At 51.2% G+C, this 24504-nt stretch overlaps 1 protein-coding gene across 3 annotated transcripts in view; it reads left to right on the top strand.

Annotated features, from left to right (window-relative positions):
- Nucleotides 1-4131: 4131 nt before the first annotated feature.
- Nucleotides 4132-24504, top strand: part of GPR107 (G protein-coupled receptor 107) — a 99134-nt gene continuing 78761 nt past the window's right edge. For 2 of the 3 annotated variants that reach the window (XM_069747498.1, XM_069747497.1), the window contains exons 1-5: nucleotides 4135-4280; nucleotides 6992-7117; nucleotides 7604-7654; nucleotides 7935-8023; nucleotides 8128-8276. In XM_069747498.1, the coding sequence (XP_069603599.1) occupies nucleotides 4209-4280; nucleotides 6992-7117; nucleotides 7604-7654; nucleotides 7935-8023; nucleotides 8128-8276 (487 nt within the window). In that variant the 5' untranslated portion in view covers nucleotides 4135-4208. Of the gene's footprint in view, nucleotides 4281-6991; nucleotides 7118-7603; nucleotides 7655-7934; nucleotides 8024-8127; nucleotides 8277-24504 lie in introns of all 3 variants that reach the window. The other variant, XM_069747499.1, reaches the window with a different exon arrangement.

Below are 24504 nucleotides of genomic sequence, written 5' to 3'. Positions count from 1 at the left end.
GCCATCCTTCCCTGAACCGTTGAAGTCTTGCTCCGATGCGCTTGACGTCATTGTTTACCTGACCCAGTCCCTTGTTCACGAAAGGCGCTTCTACCCCTGCCTCCTTTAGGGTAGCTCCATCTTCCAGTTTTACCCCTGCCACTATAATCCTGCCTGGGATTGACTCGGGGCTTGCAAAACACTGGCATTTTCTTTTGTTTCTGTTCTGGGAAGACCATCTTCTTATGGGATGCTTTGTCCAGTAACTCATCCAATACCAGTCCAAATACGTGGAGACCGGAAAATGGGATTGAACACAGTTTATTTTTGGATTGAGTGTCTCCAGACCATGATCTTAACCATACCGCACGCCTTGCAGCATTAGACAATGCATTGCCCCTGGCCGCAAAGCGGACTGACTCCGCCGAGGCATCTGCCATAAAATCAGTTGCCATCTTAAGCAGTGGTAAGGATTTTAATATTTCTTCTCGAGTTTTATTTTTTATTTGGGTTTCCAACTCTTCAACCCATATACACATTGACCTTGCTACTGAGGTCGCAGCTACATTGGCCTTTATAATTGCTGCAGAGGCTTCCCATGATTTTTTAAGGAGATCCTCCGCTCTCCTGTCCATGGGATCCTTAAGGCCTGAGGAATCCTCGAATGGGATGGCTGTTTTCTTCGACACTCTGGCTACTGGTATGTCAATTTTTGGAACTGTTTCCCATGTTTTAGTATCCTTCGGATTAAAGGGAAGTCGGAATTTAAAGTCTTTTGGGACTATAAGTTTCTTCCCCACATCTTCCCATTCCTCTAATATCATTGCCGATATGTGATTATTCATGGGGAAGACCCTATCTCTTCGAGCTGTAAGTCCTCCGAACATTTCATCCTGGACTGTCATTGGCTCTGTGGTTTCTTCCACTTTCATGGTGTTTTGGACTGCCTGCAATAGAGTGTCCATGTCTTCAAAAGAAAATAGATATCTCTTCTGATCAGGGAGTACAGAGAAAGATTCACCTTCTACTGAATCTAGATCAGAGTAGCCCGATACCTCTCCTTCCTCAGAGCTCGTATCCATGTTCCATCTGGATCTCTTAGGGGAGGGGACCTGGGCCGGTTCAGTACTGGTTATAGTGGCGTGCACCTCCTCTCTGATCATGGTGCATATATTATCCAATAAGGATGATTGCTCCTGTTTGAGCAGCTTGGCGATGCATGACTCGCACAGCTTTTTTTCGTATGTGGAAGTTTCATGGCACATAATGGGCACATATTAGATCTTCTTTTGACCGCTGTTGTGGAGCGCTTAGACGTTTCCTTATCCTAAAAGATACGGAAAGGAAGGTCCTATAGCTAATGTATATAGACTGCCTTGGAAGATGCTATCATAGCTCACTCACATGGTCCAAGGGAGATTCGGACTGGATGTAAGGACTGCTAGCACTCTCCATGTTACTGGGTCAGTGTGTGCTGTCAGCTGTCTGTCTTAGTCAGTCTTACCCGCCTTCTGAATCCTCCTCCTTCCGATCACAGCTGCTGCTTGTTTGGATCCTGCTGTCGCTTCTGACAGCGCATTCGCCGCGTGGAACGCACCCTGATCTTGGACCTGTGCTCATACGCCACACCCCCTCCAGGAGCGCCTGCCGGCCCATTCAGCTCCGCCCCCGGAAGTCGTCACCACGCGACTTCCAGTGTCATGGCGCCGCATTGGAGGGAGACGCCGACCCGGCGAGCGGCAACTTCTCAGCCACCTGCAGTGGCACCGTATCGAGCATCGCGGATGCCCGCCGAGAGGGCGCCGCGCAGCAGCTGCAGCCCAGGGTCCACAAAGGGAATGTGGCTGCACACGGGAGCTCTGCTCTACCAAACGCTGAGGGACCTCTCACGGTAACAGCGCTATTGCGGACATACCCCACCCGCTCCCCGAACCCCGCAGGAGCCCAGGTAAACCAGATCTTCGCACGTCTGTGCTCCTCTTCCTGCGTCTGTGCCTGATAGGGACAGGAAAAACACTGAAGGGTGGAGGGGCTATTAAACCTCTTCTGTATTTCCTGTCCCTATCAAAGATATGAAGGACAACCTCCTGGTGGTGCTGTCAGGAGGGACGTCCTGGGAAAATAGACTTACACTTCTTTCATATCATGGGTGCATATAACCCAGTGCCTCGCAGATGTGACTCTCAGCTCGTTCCTTGGACAAAGACTAGTGTAGACTGAGGTCTCACTTATCCCTGTGCCCAAAACCAAAGCACTCCCCCTGTGTTGACCTCATTCAGAGGCTGAATACACCCCTTTCTTAAAGTTATGACAAGCCATTCATATACATATCTTGGTGTACGAACCTCGTAGAAGAAAGACAAAGTTATTATTATGCTCCGCGAGACCTGGGGGTTCGTTTAAGTGTAAACACGTCTTGGCTAAGAGCCCCAGTTAAGCAGTAATGCGTTTCTCAATTTCTGCTAAGCGCTGAGCTCACAAAAACCACCAGTTGGGAGCCCGGTCCCTGCTGTTTCCGGAAATATGAACTGCCTATTTCTGTGACTATCATGGTTTGATATATTTGGTCTTAAAGGACCACTGTAGCTACACAAAGGGATTGCCATGTGCTGCTACTCTTTACTTTCGGTTTCACAGTTGCAAAGAAAGACATTCCTGATGGAGGGGGGAAAAGAGTGACTTAGAATTTCCCCTAGCTGACAGGCAGAGAGGGGGGGGGGGTCAGAGAGCCCACAGCGTGTGTCTGCCACCATATTACCTTCTAAAGAATTACTCAGAACATGGCATTTTTACATTAACATGACAGTGTTGGAGAGCGAGGTTATTAGTGAAGGGCAGAGGTCTGCTGGTATATGGGGTGGTGGAACAGTAAAGGTTTGCCAGTAGGTGGCAAAGCCCTCAGAAGAGATGAGGGGAGTTGGAGGTGGCAGTGGTGGGCAGAGGGGAGAGTTGTTTTGGGTTATAGGATAATGAACATACAAGGTTGGTGAAATAGGTCTGTTTAGCAGAGGTGCGGGCACTGTATTTATAGTCTAACCTGTCACTCTGTGATTATACTGTATGCAGATCATTTGCAGGCTTTTCATCTATCTAATAAAGGACAAGATGTCATAAAATACTAAATTATAGTTATTAAAAGGGGAACTCTTCCTGCACCTCTATTGAGATCCAATATTAACTATTATACCGCATGGAGGGCTGTGTGGGGGCTACAGTTGGGCATCATACTGTGTTGGGGTCACCATACTTTTGCTGGAGGGATACAGTAGGGTCATCACACCGTGTGTCGGGGGTACTGCGGAGGAAGTCACTGTGGGGAATCATCCAGTGTTTGTGTGGCACTTTTCCTGGCATCATCCTTTAGGCTATGTGCACGTTGCGGATTTTGCTGCGGGTCCGCAGAGAATCTGCAGCAGCTTTCCATGCTGTGTACAGTACCATGGAAACCGCAATCCGCAGTGCCCATGTTGCGTGTGGAAATGCCGCGGGTTACATTCCGCAGCATGTCAATTCTTTGTGCGGATTCCACAGCAGTTTACACCTGCTCCATAATAGGAATCCGCAGGTGTAAAACCACAGGTGGAATCCGCACAAAATCCGCGGGTAAAACGCAGTGCCTTTTCCGCAGAGCTCCAAAATCCGTGTGCACATAGCCTTAGGGGGCAATGAGAGGGGAACCCCGAGCTCCAATCGTAGGAACATTACTTTGCAATGCCGAGATGTGAGCTGTGCTCTTATGTGACTCCGCCGAATACTATAGTTGTGGGGCCATCAGGACTTCTGCCCGTATTCTCTATCTACGCCCCGGCTTTTGAATGTAAAGATGACTGGTTCCATTCACTGACAGCAAGCAGACGTCTTGGAAAAAGGAGCGGCATGTAAGGTATGAGGCAGTGGCATCTTTCACGCTGTTCTGCTCTCAGGACTCCGCATCTTCTCCTGTCCGCGGTCACGTTCACATTGCGCCATATCTGGTCGCTGCGGTTTTTGCATTCGTCCCCAAGACACACGAGGCGAATGGTGGAGAGTGACAGATGAAGGCAGCCTCGTCCCCGAGGACAGCTGTACACCAACCTACACTACAAGTCCCAGCATGCCTTCCGGTTCTGCTGCCACGGCGCACGAGGCTGACGTCACTTTCCGGATTAGTGTCAGGAGGAAGCGGAGGGACACGTGATAGGGGCGGGGCCAACTCCCGGAAGTGAGAGGATGCTGATGCTGGAATAAACATGGCGCTGCTGGTCCTGAGCCTCCTGCTGCTGCCGCTGTGCTCGGCGCGGGTCCATCACCTCGTCCTCAAGGTACCGAGGGCGACGCCCGGAGCAGTGACCCTGGGGGACAGGGGCGAGGACGGGGTAGGGAGGAGGGCAGAAAGTGAAAGTGGAAGAGAGAGTAAGTGAGGAAGGGAGTGACAGGAAGGGAAAGAGAATGACAAGGGGGAGGAGAGGGACAGGAGGGAGGAGAGAGGGACAGGAGGGAGGAGAGAGGGACAGGAGGGAGGAGAGAGGGACAGGAGGAAGAAGAGAGTGATAGGAAGGAGAGGAGAGAGTGACAGGAGGGAGGAGATAGTGACAGGAGGGAGGAGAGAGTGACAGGAGGAAGGAGAGAGTGATAGGAGGGAGGAGAGAGTGACAGGAGGGAGGAGAGAGTGACAGGGAGGAGAGAGTGACAGGAGGGAGGAGAGAGTGATAGGAAGGAGAGGAGAGAGGGACAGGAGGGAGGAGAGAGTGATAGGAGAGAGGGACAGGAGGGAGGAGAGAGGGACAGGAGGAAGAAGAGTGATAAAAAGGAGAGGAGAGAGTGATAGGAGGGAGGAGAGAGTGACAGGAGGGAGGGGAGAGGGACAGGAGGGAAGAGAGAGTGATAGGAAGGAGAGGAGAGAGTGACAGGAGGGAGGAGAGAGGAGAGAGTGACAGGAGGGAGGAGAGAGTGACAGGAGGGAGGAGAGAGTGACAGGAGGGAGGAGAGAGTGACAGGAGGGAGGAGAGAGTGATAGGAAGGAGAGGAGAGAGGGACAGGAGGGAGGAGAGAGTGATAGGAGAGAGGGACAGGAGGGAGGAGAGAGGGACAGGAGGAAGAAGAGTGATAAAAAGGAGAGGAGAGAGTGATAGGAGGGAGGAGAGAGGGACAGGAGGGAGGAGAGAGTGATAGGAAGGAGAGGAGAGAGTGACAGGAGGGAGGAGAGAGGGACAGGAGGGAGGAGAGAGTGATAGGAAGGAGAGGAGAGAGTGACAGGAGGGAGGAGAGAGTGATAGGAAGGAGAGGAGAGAGTGACAGGAGGGAGGGGAGAGGGACAGGAGGGAAGAGAGAGTGATAGGAAGGAGAGGAGAGAGTGACGAGAGTGACAGGAGGGAGGAGAGAGTGACAGGAGGGAGGAGAGAGTGACAGGAGGGAGGAGAGAGTGACAGGAGGGAGGAGAGAGTGACAGGAGGGAGGAGAGAGTGATAGGAAGCAGAGGAGAGAGGGACAGGAGGGAGGAGAGAGTGATAGGAGAGAGGGACAGGAGGGAGAAGAGAGGGACAGGAGGAAGAAGAGTGATAAAAAGGAGAGGAGAGAGTGATAGGAGGGAGGAGAGAGGGACAGGAGGGAGGAGAGAGTGATAGGAAGGAGAGGAGAGAGTGATAGGAAGGAGAGAGTGACAGGAGGGAGGAGAGAGTGATAGGAAGGAGAGGAGAGAGGGACAGGAGGGAAGAGAGAGTGATAGGAAGGAGAGGAGAGAGTGACGAGAGGGACAGGAGGGAGGAGAGAGGGACAGGAGGGAGGAGAGAGTTATAGGAAGGAGAGGAGAGAGTGACAGGAGGGAGGAGAGAGTGACAGGAGGGAGGAGGGAGGGGAGAGGACAGGAGGGAGGGGAGAGGGACAGGAGGGAAGAGAGTGATAGGAAGGAGAGGAGAGAGGGACAGGTAGGAGGAGAGGGACAGGTAGGAGGAGAGGGACAGGAGGGAGGAGAGAGGGACAGGTAGGAGGAGAGGGACAGGAGAGAGGGACAGGAGGAAGAAGAGAGTGATAGGAAGGAGAGGAGAGAGGGACAAGAGGAAGAAGAGAGTGATGGGAAGGAAAGGAGAGAGTGACAGGAGGGAGGAGAGGAGAGAGGGACAGGAAGTAGGAGAGGGACAGGAGGGAGGAGAGAGGGACATGATGGAGGAGAGGGACATGAGGGATGAGAGAGTGATAGGAAGGAGAGGAGAGAGTGACAGGAGGAAGGGGACAGGAGGTAAGAGAGAGGGATAGGAGGGAGGAGAGCGTGACAGTAGGGACAGGGGACAGGAAGGGGAAGAGAGAGGCAGAGGGTAAGTGAGAAAAGGAGTGACAGGAGGGAGAGGAGAGAGGGACAGTAGAAAGAGGAGAGTCAAGGTAAGTAGTCGCGGTAGGAGAGTGACAAGTAGGAGGAGGAGAGAGAAGAGTGTGATAGGAAGTGGGAGAGAGTGACCGGAGGAAGAAGAGAGGGAGGGTGGGGGGAATGACAGAAGGGAAAAAAGGGAAAGAGCAATAGGAGTAGAGTGACAGGTAGGAGATGAGAGGGGCAGTAGGGGTAGGAGAGGGTGGGGAGTGACAGTAGTAGGAGGACAGTGACAGATGGAAGTAGAGAGGGGCAGTAGTGGTAGGAGAGGGGGAGATGAGAGACAGGATTGAGAGGAGAGCATCATGTTGGCAATGAAAATAAAACGAGGAAACGTGAGGTGTCCGGTTGTGAGGAAATTGGACAAAGGGTGATAAAAAGTGCGATAGAGAAGAGGATGGGTGAGAACAGTGACGGTAGAGTGAGGAGAAGAGATGGAATAAAGGAGGTCACGACTGGATGGAGGGATGAGCAGGTGAGGGCGAGTGGCTGGAGGAGAGAGGAGCATGTGTGGGTTCAGGGTGATGTGGGGGCTACACATGAGGGGTGACGGTAGGATGAGAAGAGTACGAGGTGGTAACAGGAGTGCAGGGGGTGTCAGGTGATGCAGTGTCATGTTGGGGCTCTCTGATGGCCAGACCCCCTGACTCTGTGTTTCTCACCTTTGCACAGGATGACCCACGGCAGAAGGTTCGTCTGAACACGTTCGGCTTCTTCAGTAACGGCTACATGAATGTGACAGTCACCAGCCTCTCTATAAAGGGCTTCAGCAACCTCCCAGAAGTGAGCAACCGGGTGGTACGTGATGGGCATGCTGTGTGGGTGTCGTGATGCAGCCACTGTTGGCTTCCTTTGATGGGTGGAGGTTGTTGCCCAGGTTTATTCTTCTCACATTAGTTTTCTTGCTATCAGTCGCAATCTGTCGAATTTTGAAAAAAACGAATCCGGTGACTGATGCCGCCAGATCCATTTTTTTTCTCATAGACTTGTATTAGAGACAGATTGCGATGGATGGCCTCACGATTCATCCGTCGTTTGCCGGATCCGACGAAAATTGTTTGTCTGGTGGCCGGAGACAACGGACAAAGTAAAAAAAATTTTGTGTACGTCGAAAAATCGGTTAGTGACGGATCCGTCGTTTGCTCGAATGGAAGCCTATGAGCACCAGATCCATCAAATGACGGAATCCGGGGACGGATTCTGTTTTTTTAACTGAGCATTTTTTTTTTGGGGGGGGGACATCTCGGCCTTTCTTCTTCTCACCTTCATTCTGTTCTTCTGCAGTTTGGATTCAGCTTGGACCGAACCAAAAATGACGGCTTTTCTACATATCTGGTAAGAGGCTCGGCTTATGCCATAATGGACAGGCAGTGGGGGTCATTTACGTAACACTCTGCCCCCTTCGCCTTGTGCAGTCTGGTTCCCCTGCTGTAGTCCAATCCCTATTTATCTGTTTATGTTCTGATCTTATCTTAAAAAGTTCCATATTGGAGCATGAATTCTCCTACCTGGCCCATTAGTTCTTGTTCTGTCACTTCTGCTTTACTCTGCGGCCCTGATCACTTTCTCCAGCTTAGTTACTTTTATAGATGATTTTGTGCCTTTTCTCGACCAGGACCAGGAAATCCATGACTGCATCCTAAAAAAGGTGGATAGTCGCCCCAAAGATGCCGCCCTCCTGCAGCTCAACTTCTCTAATAGAAGGTGTACTTTTTTGCTTTTTTCTGCAATCTTCTGTCATTGTATCTTTTATACAATCGTCATCATCTCTGCCGCCTCCCCTCGTCTTCCTCTTCCCTCCCTCGCAGCATTTGTGTGAACACTGCTGACGACAACCTTCTACCTCACCTCGTCTTCACCATCCCGAAGGAGGGCGACAAAAGTTCTGCCACTCAGAGGTCTGCAGAGAAGACGGAGCCCAAACCCTCAGCCGGAAAGAAGGAGCGCAGAGACGCAGGTAAACCAAAGCCTGTCCTTTCTGCAAAACACTGCTGCCAATCCGTGAGCTCTCAGGCTTCAGATCTGCATGTTCAGGGTCTGTGAAGGATAAAGGCCGATGTGCTGCATTAATAGCGATGTACTGGATCACTCGTGGTTGTTGTAAACTTTACCACAATCTCCGACAATGCACCCTGACAGGCAGTGTAATACAGACTACATATGCAACATTGCACCCCGACATGCAGTGTAATATAAACTACATCTCCCACAATGCACCCTGACAGGCAGTGTAATATAGAGTACATCTCCTACAATGCACCCCGACAGGCAGTGTAATATAAACTACATCTCCCACAATGCACCCTGACAGGCAGTGTAATATAAACTACATCTCCTACAATGCACCCTGACAGGCAGTGTAATATAAACTACATCTCCTACAATGCACCCCGACAGGCAGTGTAATATAGACTACATCTACAATGCACCCCGACATGCAGTGTAATATAAACTACAGTGGGGCAAAAAAGTATTTAGTCAGTCAGCAATAGTGCAAGTTCCACCACTTAAAAAGATGAGAGGCGTCTGTAATTTACATCATAGGTAGACCTCAACTATGGGAGACAAACTGAGAAAAAAAAAATCCAGAAAATCACATTGTCTGTTTTTTTAACATTTTATTTGCATATTATGGTGGAAAATAAGTATTTGGTCAGAAACAAAATTTCATCTCAATACTTTGTAATATATCCTTTGTTGGCAATGACAGAGGTCAAACGTTTTCTGTAAGTCTTCACAAGGTTGCCACATACTGTTGTTGGTATGTTGGCCCATTCCTCCATGCAGATCTCCTCTAGAGCAGTGATGTTTTTGGCTTTTCGCTTGGCAACACGGACTTTCAACTCCCTCCAAAGGTTTTCTATAGGGTTGAGATCTGGAGACTGGCTAGGCCACTCCAGGACCTTGAAATGCTTCTTACGAAGCCACTCCTTCGTTGCCCTGGCGGTGTGCTTTGGATCATTGTCATGTTGAAAGACCCAGCCACGTTTCATCTTCAATGCCCTTGCTGATGGAAGGAGGTTTGCACTCAAAATCTCACGATACATGGCCCCATTCATTCTTTGATGTACCCGGATCAGTCGTCCTGGCCCCTTTGCAGAGAAACAGCCCCAAAGCATGATGTTTCCACCACCATGCTTTACAGTAGGTATGGTGTTTGATGGATGCAACTCAGTATTTTTTTTCCTCCAAACACGACAAGTTGTGTTTCTACCAAACAGTTCCAGTTTGGTTTCATCAGACCATAGGACATTCTCCCAAAACTCCTCTGGATCATCTAAATGCTCTCTAGCAAACTTCAGACGGGCCCGGACATGTACTGGCTTAAGCAGTGGGACACGTCTGGCACTGCAGGATCTGAGTCCATGGTGGCATAGTGTGTTACTTATGGTAGGCCTTGTTACATTGGTCCCAGCTCTCTGCAGTTCATTCACTAGGTCCCCCCGCGTGGTTCTGGGATTTTTGCTCACCGTTCTTGTGATCATTCTGACCCCACGGGGTGGGATTTTGCGTGGAGCCCCAGATCGAGGGAGATTATCAGTGGTCTTGTATGTCTTCCATTTTCTAATTATTGCTCCCACTGTTGATTTCTTCACTCCAAGCTGGTTGGCTATTGCAGATTCAGTCTTCCCAGCCTGGTGCAGGGCTACAATTTTGTTTCTGATGTCCTTTGACAGCTCTTTGGTCGTCACCATAGTGGAGTTTGGAGTCAGACTGTTTGAGGGTGTGCACAGGTGTCTTTTTATACTGATAAGTTTAAACAGGTGCCATTACTACAGGTAATGAGTGGAGGAAAGAGGAGACTCTTAAAGAAGAAGTTACAGGTCTGTGAGAGACAGAAATCTTGATTGTTTGTTTCTGACCAAATACTTATTTCTTTATCGCCTCTCATTGGGGGACACAGGAACCATGGGTGTATGCTGCTGCCACTAGGAGGCTGACACTATGCAAATAAAAAAGTTAGCTCCTCCTCTGCAGTGTACACCCCACCGACTGGTATTATACTCTTCAGTTTAGCTTAGTGTCAGTAGGAGGTGGACACGGGTCTTTCATTAGACCCTTATCTACCTCTATGTGCGTCACTTCCTTTACAGGTTTCCCGGAGGGATACAGGGTGAACAGTCACACCTGTAGTCCCACAAGGCGGACTATGAGTACGGTGTGTACTGCCACCCCGTATCCTCATAGATCCCTCTCCAGGACCAAGAGCCTAGCACACAAGCGTGCTCAGAAGTCCGGTCCTGGCTCCGTCACCCACCCACTCGCCCACCAGAGCCTGTCGGTTGAGGAGACGAGGACGTCCATCAGCTCCCTGGACGTCTCAACCCTTTTTCAAGGTTAGTACGCGTGGAATTTTTAGGTGAGTATATTCTCCCTTCCCCTCCCATCCCAGACCTTTGATAGGGTTCTTGTTAGGGGCTCCCTGGCGACTCGCTTACCCGGTCATCGCCTGTCTTTCGGTGGCGCGGCTGGTATTTCCACATTTCTTCCCCTTTTCTGCAGGGGCCTTCTGCTCTCCAGCGCGGGGCCCCCCTTTTAGGCCACCGCGCTCTTTTCCCCTGTGGCCAGCATTTCTTCCACGACAGCTCTATGGCTGCCGTACGCTCCTTCCGCGGCGCATTACCGGCGCTGCGGTTTTTACTCTGGGCACATCCTTTGCGCGGCAGCCCTGCAGGCGGTCGCGCCGCTTCTCGCTGCGGCGCATTGCTCTGGCGCCGCAGGAGGTGGTTATCTGCGGCGCCCTTCTGTGACCTGCAGGCTGTCGCGCCGCTTCTCCCTGCGGCGCATTGCTCTGGCGCCGCGGGAGGGTGTTGTCTGCGGCGCCCTTCAGCGGCGCCAGCCTCCCTCACGCCGCATTGTTTCCGGCGCTCTATTTCGGCGCCGCGGCCTTTTTTTTTTTCTCGGCCGCCGGTCCCTAATTTAGGCCCCAGCTTCGGCCGGGGCCTACTTCCGGTTGTTGGCTTTCTCCATTTCCGCTTCTGCGGGCGGGCTTTTTCCCGCCCGACATACTGCGCCCTGCCCACCGGCGCCTCTACGTCTGGCTCCGCCCCCCTTCCTCGTGGGACTCTCAGCTGGTGTGCGCCGCTTCACACAGCAAGCAGCCCTCGCAGCACCTCACGCAGCGCGCCACGCTCCTTCGCCCGCATCTTCTGTGGGCTCAGCATCGCAAGAATACAGCAACAAGTGGGACATCTTCCAGGACCGGGTCCGTGAGTAGCTGCACTGCAGACTGACACCCTTCTCTGCCCCACTGTCCCCTAACCCACTGGCATCTTCAGGGATCTCTCAAAATGTCTTCTAAAGGGGGCCGCTCTCGCCCCCCTACCTCTTCATCTTCTGCCTTAGTCACGTACTTTGCATGTTCGTCCTGTAACAGCAAACTTCCCTCAGGTCAGTCCTCTCCGCTGTGTCAGTCCTGCAGCAACCCGATTGTTCCCACCGCCCAGGATCCCCCGACTGTTCCGCCCGAGAGTGATCCCCCCATCCCAGGCTGGGCCGCCTCTCTGTCACAATCGGTGGCCGATTTAACACGGGTATCTCAAACCTTGGTGTCCGCGCTGGATCGGTTACCCCTGCAGACCCCTGCCGTGGCCAGCGGGTCGCAGGAACCGCCACCCGAGACCTCCTTGCCAAGCTACAAAAGGTCCAGACAGGAACGTCGGTCTGAGTCCTCTTCGCGTTCCATCTCGCCGCCCGGCCCTCCCCCGCGGTTGGTGTCGCACCGTTCCTCCTCCCCTGAGTCAGGCGAGGCTTTATCTGATGCGCCCTCAGAGGAGATTTCGGAGCTGGATCCTAGCCAAATCGCCACCATGAGTGAGTCGGTCCAGAACCTCATTCGGGCTATAAACCAAACCTGTGGCATTAAGGATCCCTCTACGGAACCCGCAGATCAGGCGGTTTCGTTTAGACGGGCCAAACCACCTTCAAAATTTTTTGCTCCTCATCCTGAATTCGAGGAAATCCTGGCCAGAGAGAGAGAGAATCCGACCAGACGTTTTCAGAGGGGAAAACGCCTGGGGGTGTTATATCCTTTTTCACCAGATCTTACCGCCAATTGGACGGTCTCTCCCTCGGTGGATCCCCCTGTTTCCAGGCTGTCCACCAACACGGTGCTTCCACTGTCCGGCGGAGCGTCTCTGAAGGATTCTAACGACAGAGTTATAGAATCCTTCGCGAAATCTGCCTTTGAAGCGGCTTCAGCAGCGCTATGCCCAGCCTTTGCTTCCACTTGGGCTTCAAAATCCATCTCAAAATGGGCCAAGTATCTACGGCGAGGTATCCTGGACGGGGCTCCTCCCGCGCAATTAGCGGAACTTGCCAACCAGATTTCCCACGCGGGTGAATACCTGGTTTCCACCTCCCTGGATGTCGCCTCTTGTGCGGCTCAGGCTTCCAGCAATGCCGTTGCCATCCGCCGGACCGTTTGGCTCAAGGCCTGGCAGGCGGACTTGTCCTCCAAAAAGTCCCTCACTAGTCTGCCCTTCCAGGGCTCTCGTCTCTTTGGTTCCCAGCTGGACCAGATCATTAAGGACGCCACTGGGGGCACAAGTTCCCTTCTCCCCCAGGCTAAACCTCGTCGCCCTCCCCCTAGACGGCAGTTTCGCTCGTTTCGGCCTTTTCGTCGCTTCGCTGCATCAAACTCCTTTTCCCAGCAGCAACAGAGGCCACAGGCACGTCAAGAGAAGAAGGCGGTGTCCTTCAGGCCCACTCCGTCCTGGCGTCCGCGCTATTCCCAGGGTAGATCGTCCAGGCCCAGGACTGGAAGATCCACTTCCGCATGACTCTCGGCAAGACTCCAGCCCAACTCCCAGGTTGGGGGGCCGTCTTCTCCGTTTCAGGGACGTCTGGATTTCCGCAGTAGAGGATGCATGGGTCAGGGAAGTTGTATCCTCGGGATACAAAATAGAGTTCGCCTCCCGACCCAGGGATCGTTTCTTCCAATCTCGTCCTCCAAAAGATCCCGCTTTGTTTCCGGGCTTCTTCGCAGCCATCGCTTCTCTGCTAAAATCCGGGGTAATTGTTCCCGTCCCAGAAAAGGAACGGTACACGGGTTTCTACTCGAACGTCTTTGTGGTACCGAAAAAAGACGGCAAGGTTCGTCCCATTCTGGACCTCAAATTGCTGAACAGGAGGGTTCGCCTGAGACACTTCAGGATGGAATCCCTTCGTTCAGTAATTGCTTCCATGGAGGCTCAGGAATTTCTATGCTCTATAGATATCCAGGACGCCTACCTACATGTTCCAATATTTCCCGGACATCACCGTTTCCTGCGCTTTGCAGTGCAACAAGATCATTTTCAGTTCGTCGCCCTGCCGTTCGGTCTCGCAACCGCGCCAAGGGTGTTCACGAAAATCATGGCGGCGCTGATGGCCATTTTGAGGGTCAGAGGCTTGGTCCTGTTTCCATACCTCGACGACATCCTCATCAAGGCTCCGTCCTTTGCTCAGGCCCACGAAAGCTTGTCCATTGTTCTCGACACCTTATCCCGTTTCGGATGGCTGGTCAACCGGAAGAAGTCCTGCCTTATTCCTTCTCAGCGCATCATCTTTCTGGGCATGCTCTTCGACACTCGTCAGTCCAGAGTCTTCCTTCCCAAAGACAAGAGATCCACCCTTTGTCGGGACATACTCTTGCTCCAGGGTCCTCGGCCTCCCTCCCTCCGATCGGCCATGAAGGTTCTGGGGAGGATGGTAGCTACCTTGGAAGCGATTCCCTTCGCCCAATTCCATTCTCGACCCCTTCAGCAAGCCATTCTGTCTCAGTGGGACAGGTCGGTCTTCTCCCTGGATCGGCCGATCAGACTCTCCTTTCGGGTCAAGCGGTCTCTCAACTGGTGGCTGACGTCTCCTCTCATCTCCCAGGGCAGGTCCTTCCTTCCGGTTCACTGGCAGGTGGTGACAACAGATGCCAGCCTGATCGGCTGGGGTGCGGTTTTTCGCCACCTGACGGTTCAGGGCCGTTGGTCGCCGCAGGAGTCTGCGCTGCCGATCAACGTCCTCGAAATTCGGGCCATCTTTCTGTCCCTCCGCCATTGGGAAAGGATCCTCAGGGGCCTTCCAGTCCGGATCCAGACGGACAACGCCACGGCTGTGGCATATGTCAACCATCAGGGGGGGACTCGGAGCTCCTTGGCCCTTGCCGAGGTATCCAAGATCCTCCTTTGGGCAGAGGCAACGGTTCCGGTGATATCCGCGGTGCATATCCCCGGCGTAGAAAACTGGGCCGCCAACTTCCTCAGCCGCGAGGGTCTCGCGGCAGGGGAATGGTCCCTGCATCCGGAGGTCTTCCATCAGATTTGTCTTCGATGGGGAACTCCGGATGTGGATCTCACGGCGTCTCGAATCAACAGGAAGGTTCCGCAATTCGTCTCCAGGTCCCGCGATCCTCTCGCAGTGGGCGTCGATGCTCTGGCCATTCCTTGGTCACAGTTCGAGCTGCCCTACCTGTTCCCACCCCTTCCATTACTTCCCAAACTGTTGAAGAAGATCAAAGCGGAAGGGGTGACGGTCATCCTGATCGCCCCGGATTGGCCCAGGAGAGCTTGGTTCGCGGAGCTCGTCAACCTTCTCGCGGACGCTCCCTGGTGCCTTCCAGACAGGCCCGATCTGCTGTCCCAGGGTCCGATCTGCCACCCGAATTCTCGGTCGCTCAGTTTAACGGCGTGGCTGTTGAGACCGCGGTTCTAAGAGCGTCCGGCCTTTCGGACCGGGTGATTCACACCATGATTCAGGCTCGGAAGCCTTCGTCTTCCAGGATCTACTACCGCACCTGGAAGGCCTACTTCCGTTGGTGCGAGTCCAACCGCGTGCCGCCTATGGTTTTTTCTCTGCCTTCTCTTTTGGCCTTCCTTCAGGCAGGACTGGATTCGGGCCTGGCTCTTAGTTCCCTGAAGGGTCAGGTCTCTGCGCTTTCCATCCTCTTTCAGAAGACCTTGGCCTCTCGGCCACAGGTTAAGACCTTCTTTCAGGGGGTAGCCCACGCCGTCCCGCCGTTCAGGGCCCCTGTGGAGGCTTGGGACCTAAACCTGGTACTGGACGTTTTGAAGGTTTCTCCCTTTGAACCTCTTAGGGAGATTCCTCTATCAGTTTTATCTTGGAAGGTGGCCTTTCTTGTGGCCATCACGTCCATTCGCCGCGTTTCCGAGCTGGCGGCACTGTCTTGCCGCCCTCCGTTTTTGGTCATTCACCAGGACAAGGTGGTCTTCCGACCTCCACCTTCTTTTCTTCCTAAGGTGGTTTCCACCTTCCACCTCAACGAGGACATCGTTCTACCTTCCTTTTGTCCAGCTCCGACTCATCCTCTGGAGCGATCGTTGAACAAGCTAGACCTAGTCAGGGCAGTGAGGATTTATCTGGATAGAACATCCTCTTTCCGGAAGACGGATTCTTTTTTCGTCATTCCTGATGGCACACGCAGAGGCCAGCCGGCTTCTAAAGCGACTATTGCTCGCTGGATCAGAACGGCAATTTTAGAGGCTTACCGGGTCAAGAACAGAGTGCCCCCTCCTGGGATTAAGGCTCACTCTACCCGGGCAGTCGGCGCCTCCTGGGCGGTGCACCACAGGGCTTCCGCCCTACAGCTTTGCAAAGCGGCAACTTGGTCTTCCATCCACACGTTCGCCAAATTTTACAAGGTCCATACCTACGCATCGGCGGACGCCAGCCTAGGCAGAAGGATCCTGCAGGCGGCAGTGGTGAGTCCTCTGACCTGATGGAAGTCCGTTTTCCCGCCCTTGGGACTGCTTTGGGACGTCCCATGGTTCCTGTGTCCCCCAATGAGAGGCGATAAAGAAAACAGGATTTTTGGTTGCTTACCGTAAAATCTGTTTCTTGAAGCCTCCATTGGGGGACACAGCACCCTCCCAATGTTTTCTGTTGTTATCTGTTCTATGACTGTTCTCACGTTACAGTTCTCAAGTTTGTGGTTATGGTTTTTCAACCTTGTTTCATTATCTCCTACTGCTTTCTCACTAACTGAAGAGTATAATGCCAGTCGGTGGGGTGTACACTGCAGAGGAGGAGCTAACTTTTTTATTTGCATAGTGTCAGCCTCCTAGTGGCAGCAGCATACACCCATGGTTCCTGTGTCCCCCAATGGAGGCTTCAAGAAACAGATTTTACGGTAAGCAACCAAAAATCCTGTTTTTCCACCATAATATGCAAAAAAAATGATAAAAAAACAGACTGATTTTCTGGATTTTTTTTTCTCAGTTTGTCTCCCATAGTTGAGGTCTACCTATGATGTAAATTACAGACGCCTCTCATCTTTTTAAGTGGTGGAACTTGCACTATTGCTGACTGACTAAATACTTTTTTGCCCCACTGTACATCTCCCACAATGCATCCCGACAGGCAGTGTAATATAAACTACATCTCCCACAATGCACCCCGACAGGCAGTGTAATACAGACTACATCTCCCACAATGCACCCCGACATGCAGTGTAATATAAACTACATCTCCCACAATGCACCCCGACAGGCAGTGTAATACAGACTACATCTCCCACAATGCACCCCGACAGGCAGTGTAATACAGACTTCATCTCCCACAATGCACCCCGACATGAAGTGTAATATAGACTGCATCTCCCACAATGCACCCCGACAGGCAGCGTAATACAGACTACAACTCCCACAATGCACCTCGACAGGCAGTGGGGTAGTGATCTCTCAGACCACTGGGTGGCAGCAGGGTCGTATGACTGTTCATGTCCTGTTCACCAGCCATCCAGCCCTTCAGTTGCTCAGTGGTCAGGGCGCTGATTCATGGATGGGATGTCCTTACTTCCAGTTCCGATGGGATGCATCAGAGCAGTGAGGGATTTAAAAGGAATCTGTCGCCTCATTTTGGGCTTATCTACAGCATGCTGTAATGCCGTAGATAAGCCCCCGATATAACCTGAAAGATAAGAAAAACAAGTTAGATTATACTCCCCCGGGGGCGGTCCGGTGCGGTTCGGGTCCGATGGGTGTTGCAAGTCCTGGTCCGGCGCCTCCCATCTTCATACGATGACGTCCTCTTCTTTGCTTCTATCGCGGCTCCTGCGCAGGTGTAATTCTGTGCCCAGTTGAGGGCAGAACAAAGTACTGCAGTGCATAGGCGCCGGGAAAAGTCAGGCCCAGCACCTGCGCACTGCAATACTTTGCTCTGCCCTCAACAGGGCAAATCAGTACGCCTGCGCAGGAGCCACGACAGAAGCAAAGAAGAGGACGTCATCGTATGAAGATTGGAGGCGCCGGACCAGGACTTGCAACACCCATCGGACCCGAACCGCACTGGACCGCCCCCGGGTGAGTATAATCTAACTTGTTTTTCTTATCTTTCAGGATACATCGGGGGGGGGGCTTATCTAGATTACAGAATGCTGTCGATAAGCCCCTAATGGCAGTGGCCGCAGTTTATAGCGGCAAAATGAGGTGACAGATTCCCTTTAACCCCTTAGCGACCGCCGATACGCCTTTTAACGGCGGCCGCTAAGGGTACTTAAACCACAGCGCCGTTAATTAACGGCGCTGTGGAAAAAGTGAATAGCGCCCCCCAGAGTCGGATTTTCTCCGGGGTCTCGGCTGCCGGGAGTAGCCGAGACCCCAGAGAACATGATTCGGGGGGTTTTGTACCGACCCCGCATTTGCGATCGCCGGTAATTAACTGTTTACCGGTGATCGCAAAAAAAAAAATAAAACGAGATTTTCTTTTTAATTTCTCTGTCCTCCGATGTGATCGCATATCGGAGGACAGATAAAAGGGGTCCCCCGGTCGCCCCCCGATACTCACCTGTCTCCCCCGGTGCTCCTCGTGGCTCCCGATGGGCACCGCCATCTTCAAAATGGCGGGCGCATGTGCAGTGCGCCCGCCGGCCGGCCCCGGGAGAATCTTTGGGGTCTTGGCTACCGGGGGTAGCCGAGACCCCAAAGAGCATGATCGGGGTCGGTAAAACCGTTTTGCGATCGCCGGTATTTAACCCCTTCCCGACCCATGACGCCACGTAGGCGTCATGAAAGTCGGTGCCATTCCGACCCATGACGCCTATGCGGCGTCATGGAAAGATCGCGTCCCTGCAGATCGGGTGAAAGGGTTAACTCCCATTTCACCCGATCTGCAGGGACAGGGGGAGTGGTAGTTTAGCCCAGGGGGGGTGGCTTCACCCCCTCGTGGCTACGATCGCTCTGATTGGCTGTTGAAAGTGAAACTGCCAATCAGAGCGATTTGTAATATTTCACCCATTATAACGGGTGAAATATTACAATCCAGCCATGGCCGATGCTGAAATATCATCGGCCATGGCTGGAAATACTAGTGTGCCCCCACCCCACCCCTCCGATCGCCCCCCCACCCCCCCGATCTGGCCGGTACACTGCTCCGGCTCCCCTCCGTCCAGTGCTCCGCTCCCCCCCGTGCTCGTGCCCGCTCCCCCCGTGCTCCAATCACCCCCCCGTGCTCCAATCACCCCCCCTGCACTCCGATCCACCCCCCCCGTGCTCCGTTCCACCCCCCCGTGCTCCATTCCAGCCCCCCCGTGCTCCGTTCCACGCCCCCCGCGCTCCGTTCCACCCCTCCCGCGCTCCGATTCCCCCCCCCCGTGCTCCGATCCCCCCCCCCGTGGTCCCCCCCCACCCTATCATACTTACCGATCCAGCCGTGGTCCCGTCCGTCTTCTCCCGGGCGCCGCCATCTTCCAAAATGGCGGGCGCATGCGCAGTGCGCCCGCCGAATCTGCCGGCCGGCAGATTCGTTCCAAAGTGCATTTTGATCACTGAGATAGATTATATCTCAGTGATCAAAATAAAAAAAATAATAAATGACCCCCCCCCCCCCCCTTTGTCACCCCCATAGGTAGGGACAATAAAAAAATAAAGAAATTTTTTTTTTCCACTGTTAGAATAGGGTTAGGGGTAGGGTTAGGGTTAGGGGTAGGGGTAGGGGTAGGGTTAGGGGTAGGGGTAGGGGTAGGGTTAGGGTTAGGAATGTGCACACGTATTCTGGTCCTCTGCGGATTTTTCCGCTGCGGATTTGATAAATCCGCAGTGCTAAACCGCTGCGGATTTATGGCGGATTTACCGCGTTTTTTTCTGCGCATTTCACTGCGGTTTTACAATTGCGATTTTCTATTGGAGCAGTTGTAAAACCGCTGCGGAATCCGCACAAAGAAGTGACATGCTGCGGAATGTAAACCGCTGCGTTTCCGTGCAGTTTTTCCGCAGCATGTGTACAGCGATTTTTGTTTCCCATAGGTTTACATTGAACTGTACACTCATGGGAAACTGCTGCGGATCCGCAACGTTTTCCGCAGCGTGTGCACATACCTTTAGAATTAGGCTATGTGCACACGGTGCGGATTTGGCTGCGGATTCGCAGCAGTGTTCCATCAGGTTTACAGTACCATGTAAACATATGAAAAACCAAATCCGCTGTGCCCATGGTGCGGAAAATACCGCGCGGGAACGCTGCGTTGTATTTTCCGCAGCATGTCAATTCTTTGTGCGGATTCCGCAGCGTTTTACACCTGTTCCTCAATAGGAATCCGCAGGTGAAATCCGCACAAAAAACACTGGAAATCCGCGGAAAATCCGCAGGTAAAACACAGTGCCTTTTACCCGCAGATTTTTCAAAAATGGTGCGGAAATATCTCACACGAATCCGCAACGTGGGCACATAGCCTTAGGGTTAGGGTTGGAATTAGGGTTGTGGTTAGGGTTAGGGGTGTGTTGGGGTTAGTGTTGTGGTTAGGGGTGTGTTGGGGTTAGGGTTGTGATTAGGATTATGGCTACAGTTGGGATTAGGGTTAGGGGTGTGTTGGGGTTAGTGTTGGAGGTAGAATTGAGGGGTTACCACTGTTTAGGCACATCAGGGGTCTCCAAACGCAACATGGCGCCACCATTGATTCCAGCCAATCTCGTATTCAAAAAGTCAAATGGTGCTCCCTCACTTCCGAGCCCTGACGTGTGCCCAAACAGTGGTTTACCCCCACATATGGGGTACCAGCATACTCAGGACAAACTGCGCAACAATTACTGGGGTCCAATTTCTCCTGTTACCCTTGTGAATCTAAAAAAATGCTTGCTAAAACATAATTTTTGAGGAAAGAAAAATGATTTTTTATTTTCACGGCTCTGCGTTGTAAACGTCTGTGAAGCACTTGGGGGTTCAAAGTGCTCACCACATATCTAGATAAGTTCCTTGGGGGGTCTAGTTTCTAAAATGGGGTCACTTGTGGGGGGTTTCTACTGTTTAGGCACACCAGGGGCTCTGCAAACGCAACGTGACACCCGCAGACCATTCCATCAAAGTCTGCATTTCAAAAGTCACTACTTCCCTTCTGAGCCCCGACGTGTGCCCAAACAGTGGTTTACCCCCACATATGGGGTATCAGCGTACTCAGGAGAAACTGGACAACAACTTTTGGGGTCCAATTTCTCCTGTAACCCTTGGGAAAATAAAAAATTCTGGGCTAAATAATTATTTTTGAGGAAAGAAAACGTATTTATTATTTTCACGGCTCTGCATTATAAACTTCTATGAAGCACTTGGGGGTTCAAAGTGCTCACCACACATCTAGATAAGTTCCTTTCAGGGTCTAGTTTCCAAAATGGGGTCACTTGTGGGGGGTTTCTACTGTTTAGGCACATCAGGGGCTCTGCAAACGCAACGTGACGCCCGCAGAGCATTCCATCAAAGTCTGCATTTCAAAACGTCACTACTTCAATTCCAAGCCCCGGCATGTGCCCAAACAGTAGTTTACCCCCACATATGGGGTATCACCGTACTCAGGAGAAACTGGACAACAAATATTGGGGTCAAATTTCTCCTGTTACCCTTGGGAAAATAAAAAATTGCAGGCTAAAAGATCATTTTTGAGAAAATAATTTTTTTTTTTATTTTCATGGCTCTGCGTTATAAACTTCTGTGAAGCACTTGGGGGTTCAAAGTCCTCACCACACATCTAGATTAGTTCCTTTGGGGGTCTAGTTTCTAAAATGGGGTCACTTGTGGGGGAGCTCCAATGTTTAGGCACACAGGGGCTCTCCAAACGTGACATGGTGTCCGCTAATGATTGGAGCTAATTTTCCATTTAAAAAGCCAAATGGCGTGCCATCCCTTCCGAGCCCTGCCGTGCGCCCAAACAGTGGTTTACCCCCACATATGGGGTATCAGCGTACTCAGGACAAACTGGACAACAATATTTGGGGTCCAATTTCTCCTATTATCCTTGGCAAAATAGGAAATTCCAGGCTAAAAAATCATTTTTGAGGAAAGAAAAATTATTTTTTATTTTCATGACTCTGCGTTATAAACTTCTGTGAAGCACCTGAGGGTTTAAAGTGCTCAATATGCATCTAGATAAGTTCCTTGGGGGGTCTAGTTTCCAAAATGGGGTCACTTGTGGGGGAGCTCCAATGTTTAGGCACACAGGGGCTCTCCAAACGCGACATGGTGTCCGCTAACAATTGGAGCTAATTTTCCATTCAAAAAGTCAAATGGCACCCCTTCTCTTCCGAGCCCTGCCGAGTGCCCAAACAGTGGTTTACCCCCACATATGAGGTATCGGCGTACTCGGGAGAAATTGCCCAACAAATTTTATGATCCATTTTATCCTACTGCCCATGTGAAAATGAGAAAATTGAGGCGAAAAGAATTTTTTTGTGAAAAAAAATTACTTTTTCATTTTTACAGATCAATTTGTGAAGCACCTGAGGGTTTAAAGTGCTCACTAGGCATCTAAATTAGTTCCTTGGGGGGTCTAGTTTCCAAAATGGGGTCACTTGTGGGGGAGCGCCAATGTTTAGGCACACAGGAGCTATCCAAACGCGACATGGTGTCCGCTAACGATGGAAATAATTTTTCATTCAAAAAGTCAAATGGCGCTCCTTCCCTTCCGAGCCTTACCATGTGCCCAAACAGTGGTTTACCTCCACATGTGAGGTATTGGTGTACTCAGGAGAAATTGCCCAACACATTTTAGGATCCATTTTATCCTGTTGCCCATGTGAAAATGAAAAAATTGAGGCTAAAAGAATTTTTTTGTGAAAAAAAAGTACTTTTTCATTTTTACGGATCAATTTGTGAAGCACCTGGGGGTTCAAAGTGCTCACTATGCATCTAGATAAGTTCCTTGGGGCGTCTAGTTTCCAAAATGGGGTCACTTGTGGGGGAGCTCCAATTTTTAGGCACACGGGGGCTCTCCAAACGTGACATGGTGTCCGCTAAAGAGTGGAGCCAATTTTTGATTCAAAAAGTCAAATGGCGCTCCTTCCCTTCCAAGCCCTGCCGTGCGCCAAAACAGTGGTTTACCCCCACATATGAGGTATCAGCGTACTCAGGACAAATTGGACAACAACTTTCGTGGTTCAGTTTCTCCTTTTACCATTGGGAAAATAAAAAAATTGTTGCTAAAAGATAATTTTTGTGACTAAAAAGTTAAATGTTCATTTTTTCCTTCCATGTTGCTTCTGCTGCTGTGAAGCACCTGAAGGGTTAATAAACTTCTTGAATGTGGTTTTGAGTACCTTGAGGGGTGCAGTTTTTAGAATGGTGTCACTTTTGGGTATTTTCAGCCATATAGACCCCTCAAACTGACTTCAAATGTGAGGTGGTCCCTAAAAAAAATGGTTTTGTAAATTTCGTTGTAAAAATGACAAATCGCTGGTCGAATTTTAACCCTTATAACTTCCTAACAAAAAAAAATTTTGTTTCCAAAATTGTGCTGATGTAAAGTAAACATGTGGGAAATGTTATTTATTAACTATTTTGTGTCACATATCTCTCTGGTTTAACAGAATAAAAATTCAAAATGTGAAAATTGCGAAATTTTCAAAATTTTCGCCAAATTTCCGTGTTTATCACAAATAAATGCAGAATTTATTGACCTAAATTTACCACTAACATGAAGCCCAATATGTCACGAAAAAACAATCTCAGAACCGCTAGGATCCGTTGAAGCGTTCCTGAGTTATTACCTCATAAAGGGACACTGGTCAGAATTGCAAAAAACGGCAAGGTCTTTAAGGTCAAAATAGGCTGGGTCTTGAAGGGGTTAACTGTTTACCGGTGACCGCAAAAAAAAAAAAAGCAAAGTGTAATTCTCTGTCCTCTGATGTGATCGCACATCAGAGGACAGAGAAATAGGGAGATTCAGGGACCCTATCATACTCACCGGTGTCCCTGGGTCCTCCTGCTGCTCCTCCTGGCCGCCGGGGAAAAGAAAATGGCAGGCGCATGCGCAGTGCGCCCGCCATCTGTCTCCAACTGCCGGCCGGCAGGAGAAGAGCAGTTGGGGCTAAAGTTAGGGTTAGGGTTAGGGCTAGGGTTGGGGCTAAATTTAGGGTTAGGGTTGGCGCTAAATTTAGGGTTAGGCTTCTTTCACACTTACGTCGGTACGGGGCCGTCACAATGCATCGGCCCGACATACCGACGCACGTTGTGAAAATTGTGCACAACGTGGGCAGCGGATGTAGTTTTTCAACGCATCCGCTGCCCAATCTATGTCCTGGGGAGGAGGGGGTGGAGTTACGGCCACGCATGCGCAGTCAGAAATGGCGGATGCGACGTACAAAAAAACGTTACATTGAACTTTTTTTGTGCTGACGGTCCGCCAAAACACTGATCCAGTGCACGACGGATGCGACGTGTGGCCATCCGTCACGATCCGTCGGCAATACAAGTCTATGGGCAAAAAACGCATCCTGCGGGTACATTTGCAGGATCCGTTTCTTGTCCAAAACGACGGATTGCGACGGATGCCAAACGACGCAAGTGTGAAAGTAGCCTTAGGGCTAGGGTTAGGGTTGGGGCTAAAGTTAGGGCTAGGGTTGGGGTTAGGGTTAGGGTTTGGATTAGGGTTAGGGTTGGCATTAGGGTTACGCTTGGGATTAGGGTTAGGTTTGGGATTAGGGTTAAGGTTAGGGTTGGGATTAGGGGTGTATTGGGATTAGGGTTAGGTTTGAGGTTAGGGTTGAGATTAGGATTAGGGGTGTGTTGGATTTAGGGTTTTGATTAGGGTTATGGTTAGGGTTGACATTAGGGTTGTTTTGGGGTAAGGGTTGTGATTATCGTTAGGGTTAGTGATTAGGATTATGGATCGGGTTGGGATTAGGGTTAGGGGTGTGTTGGGGTTAGGGTTGGAGCTAGAATTGGGGGGTTTCCACTGTTTAGGTACATCAGGGGGTCTCCAAACACGACAGCCA

This window comes from Ranitomeya imitator, chromosome 2 (assembly GCF_032444005.1).
Source record: "Ranitomeya imitator isolate aRanImi1 chromosome 2, aRanImi1.pri, whole genome shotgun sequence".
NCBI classification, from domain to species: domain Eukaryota; kingdom Metazoa; phylum Chordata; class Amphibia; order Anura; family Dendrobatidae; genus Ranitomeya; species Ranitomeya imitator.
The sequence above is the reverse complement of the archived record's forward strand: the minus strand, read 5'-3'. Positions and strand labels throughout refer to the sequence as shown.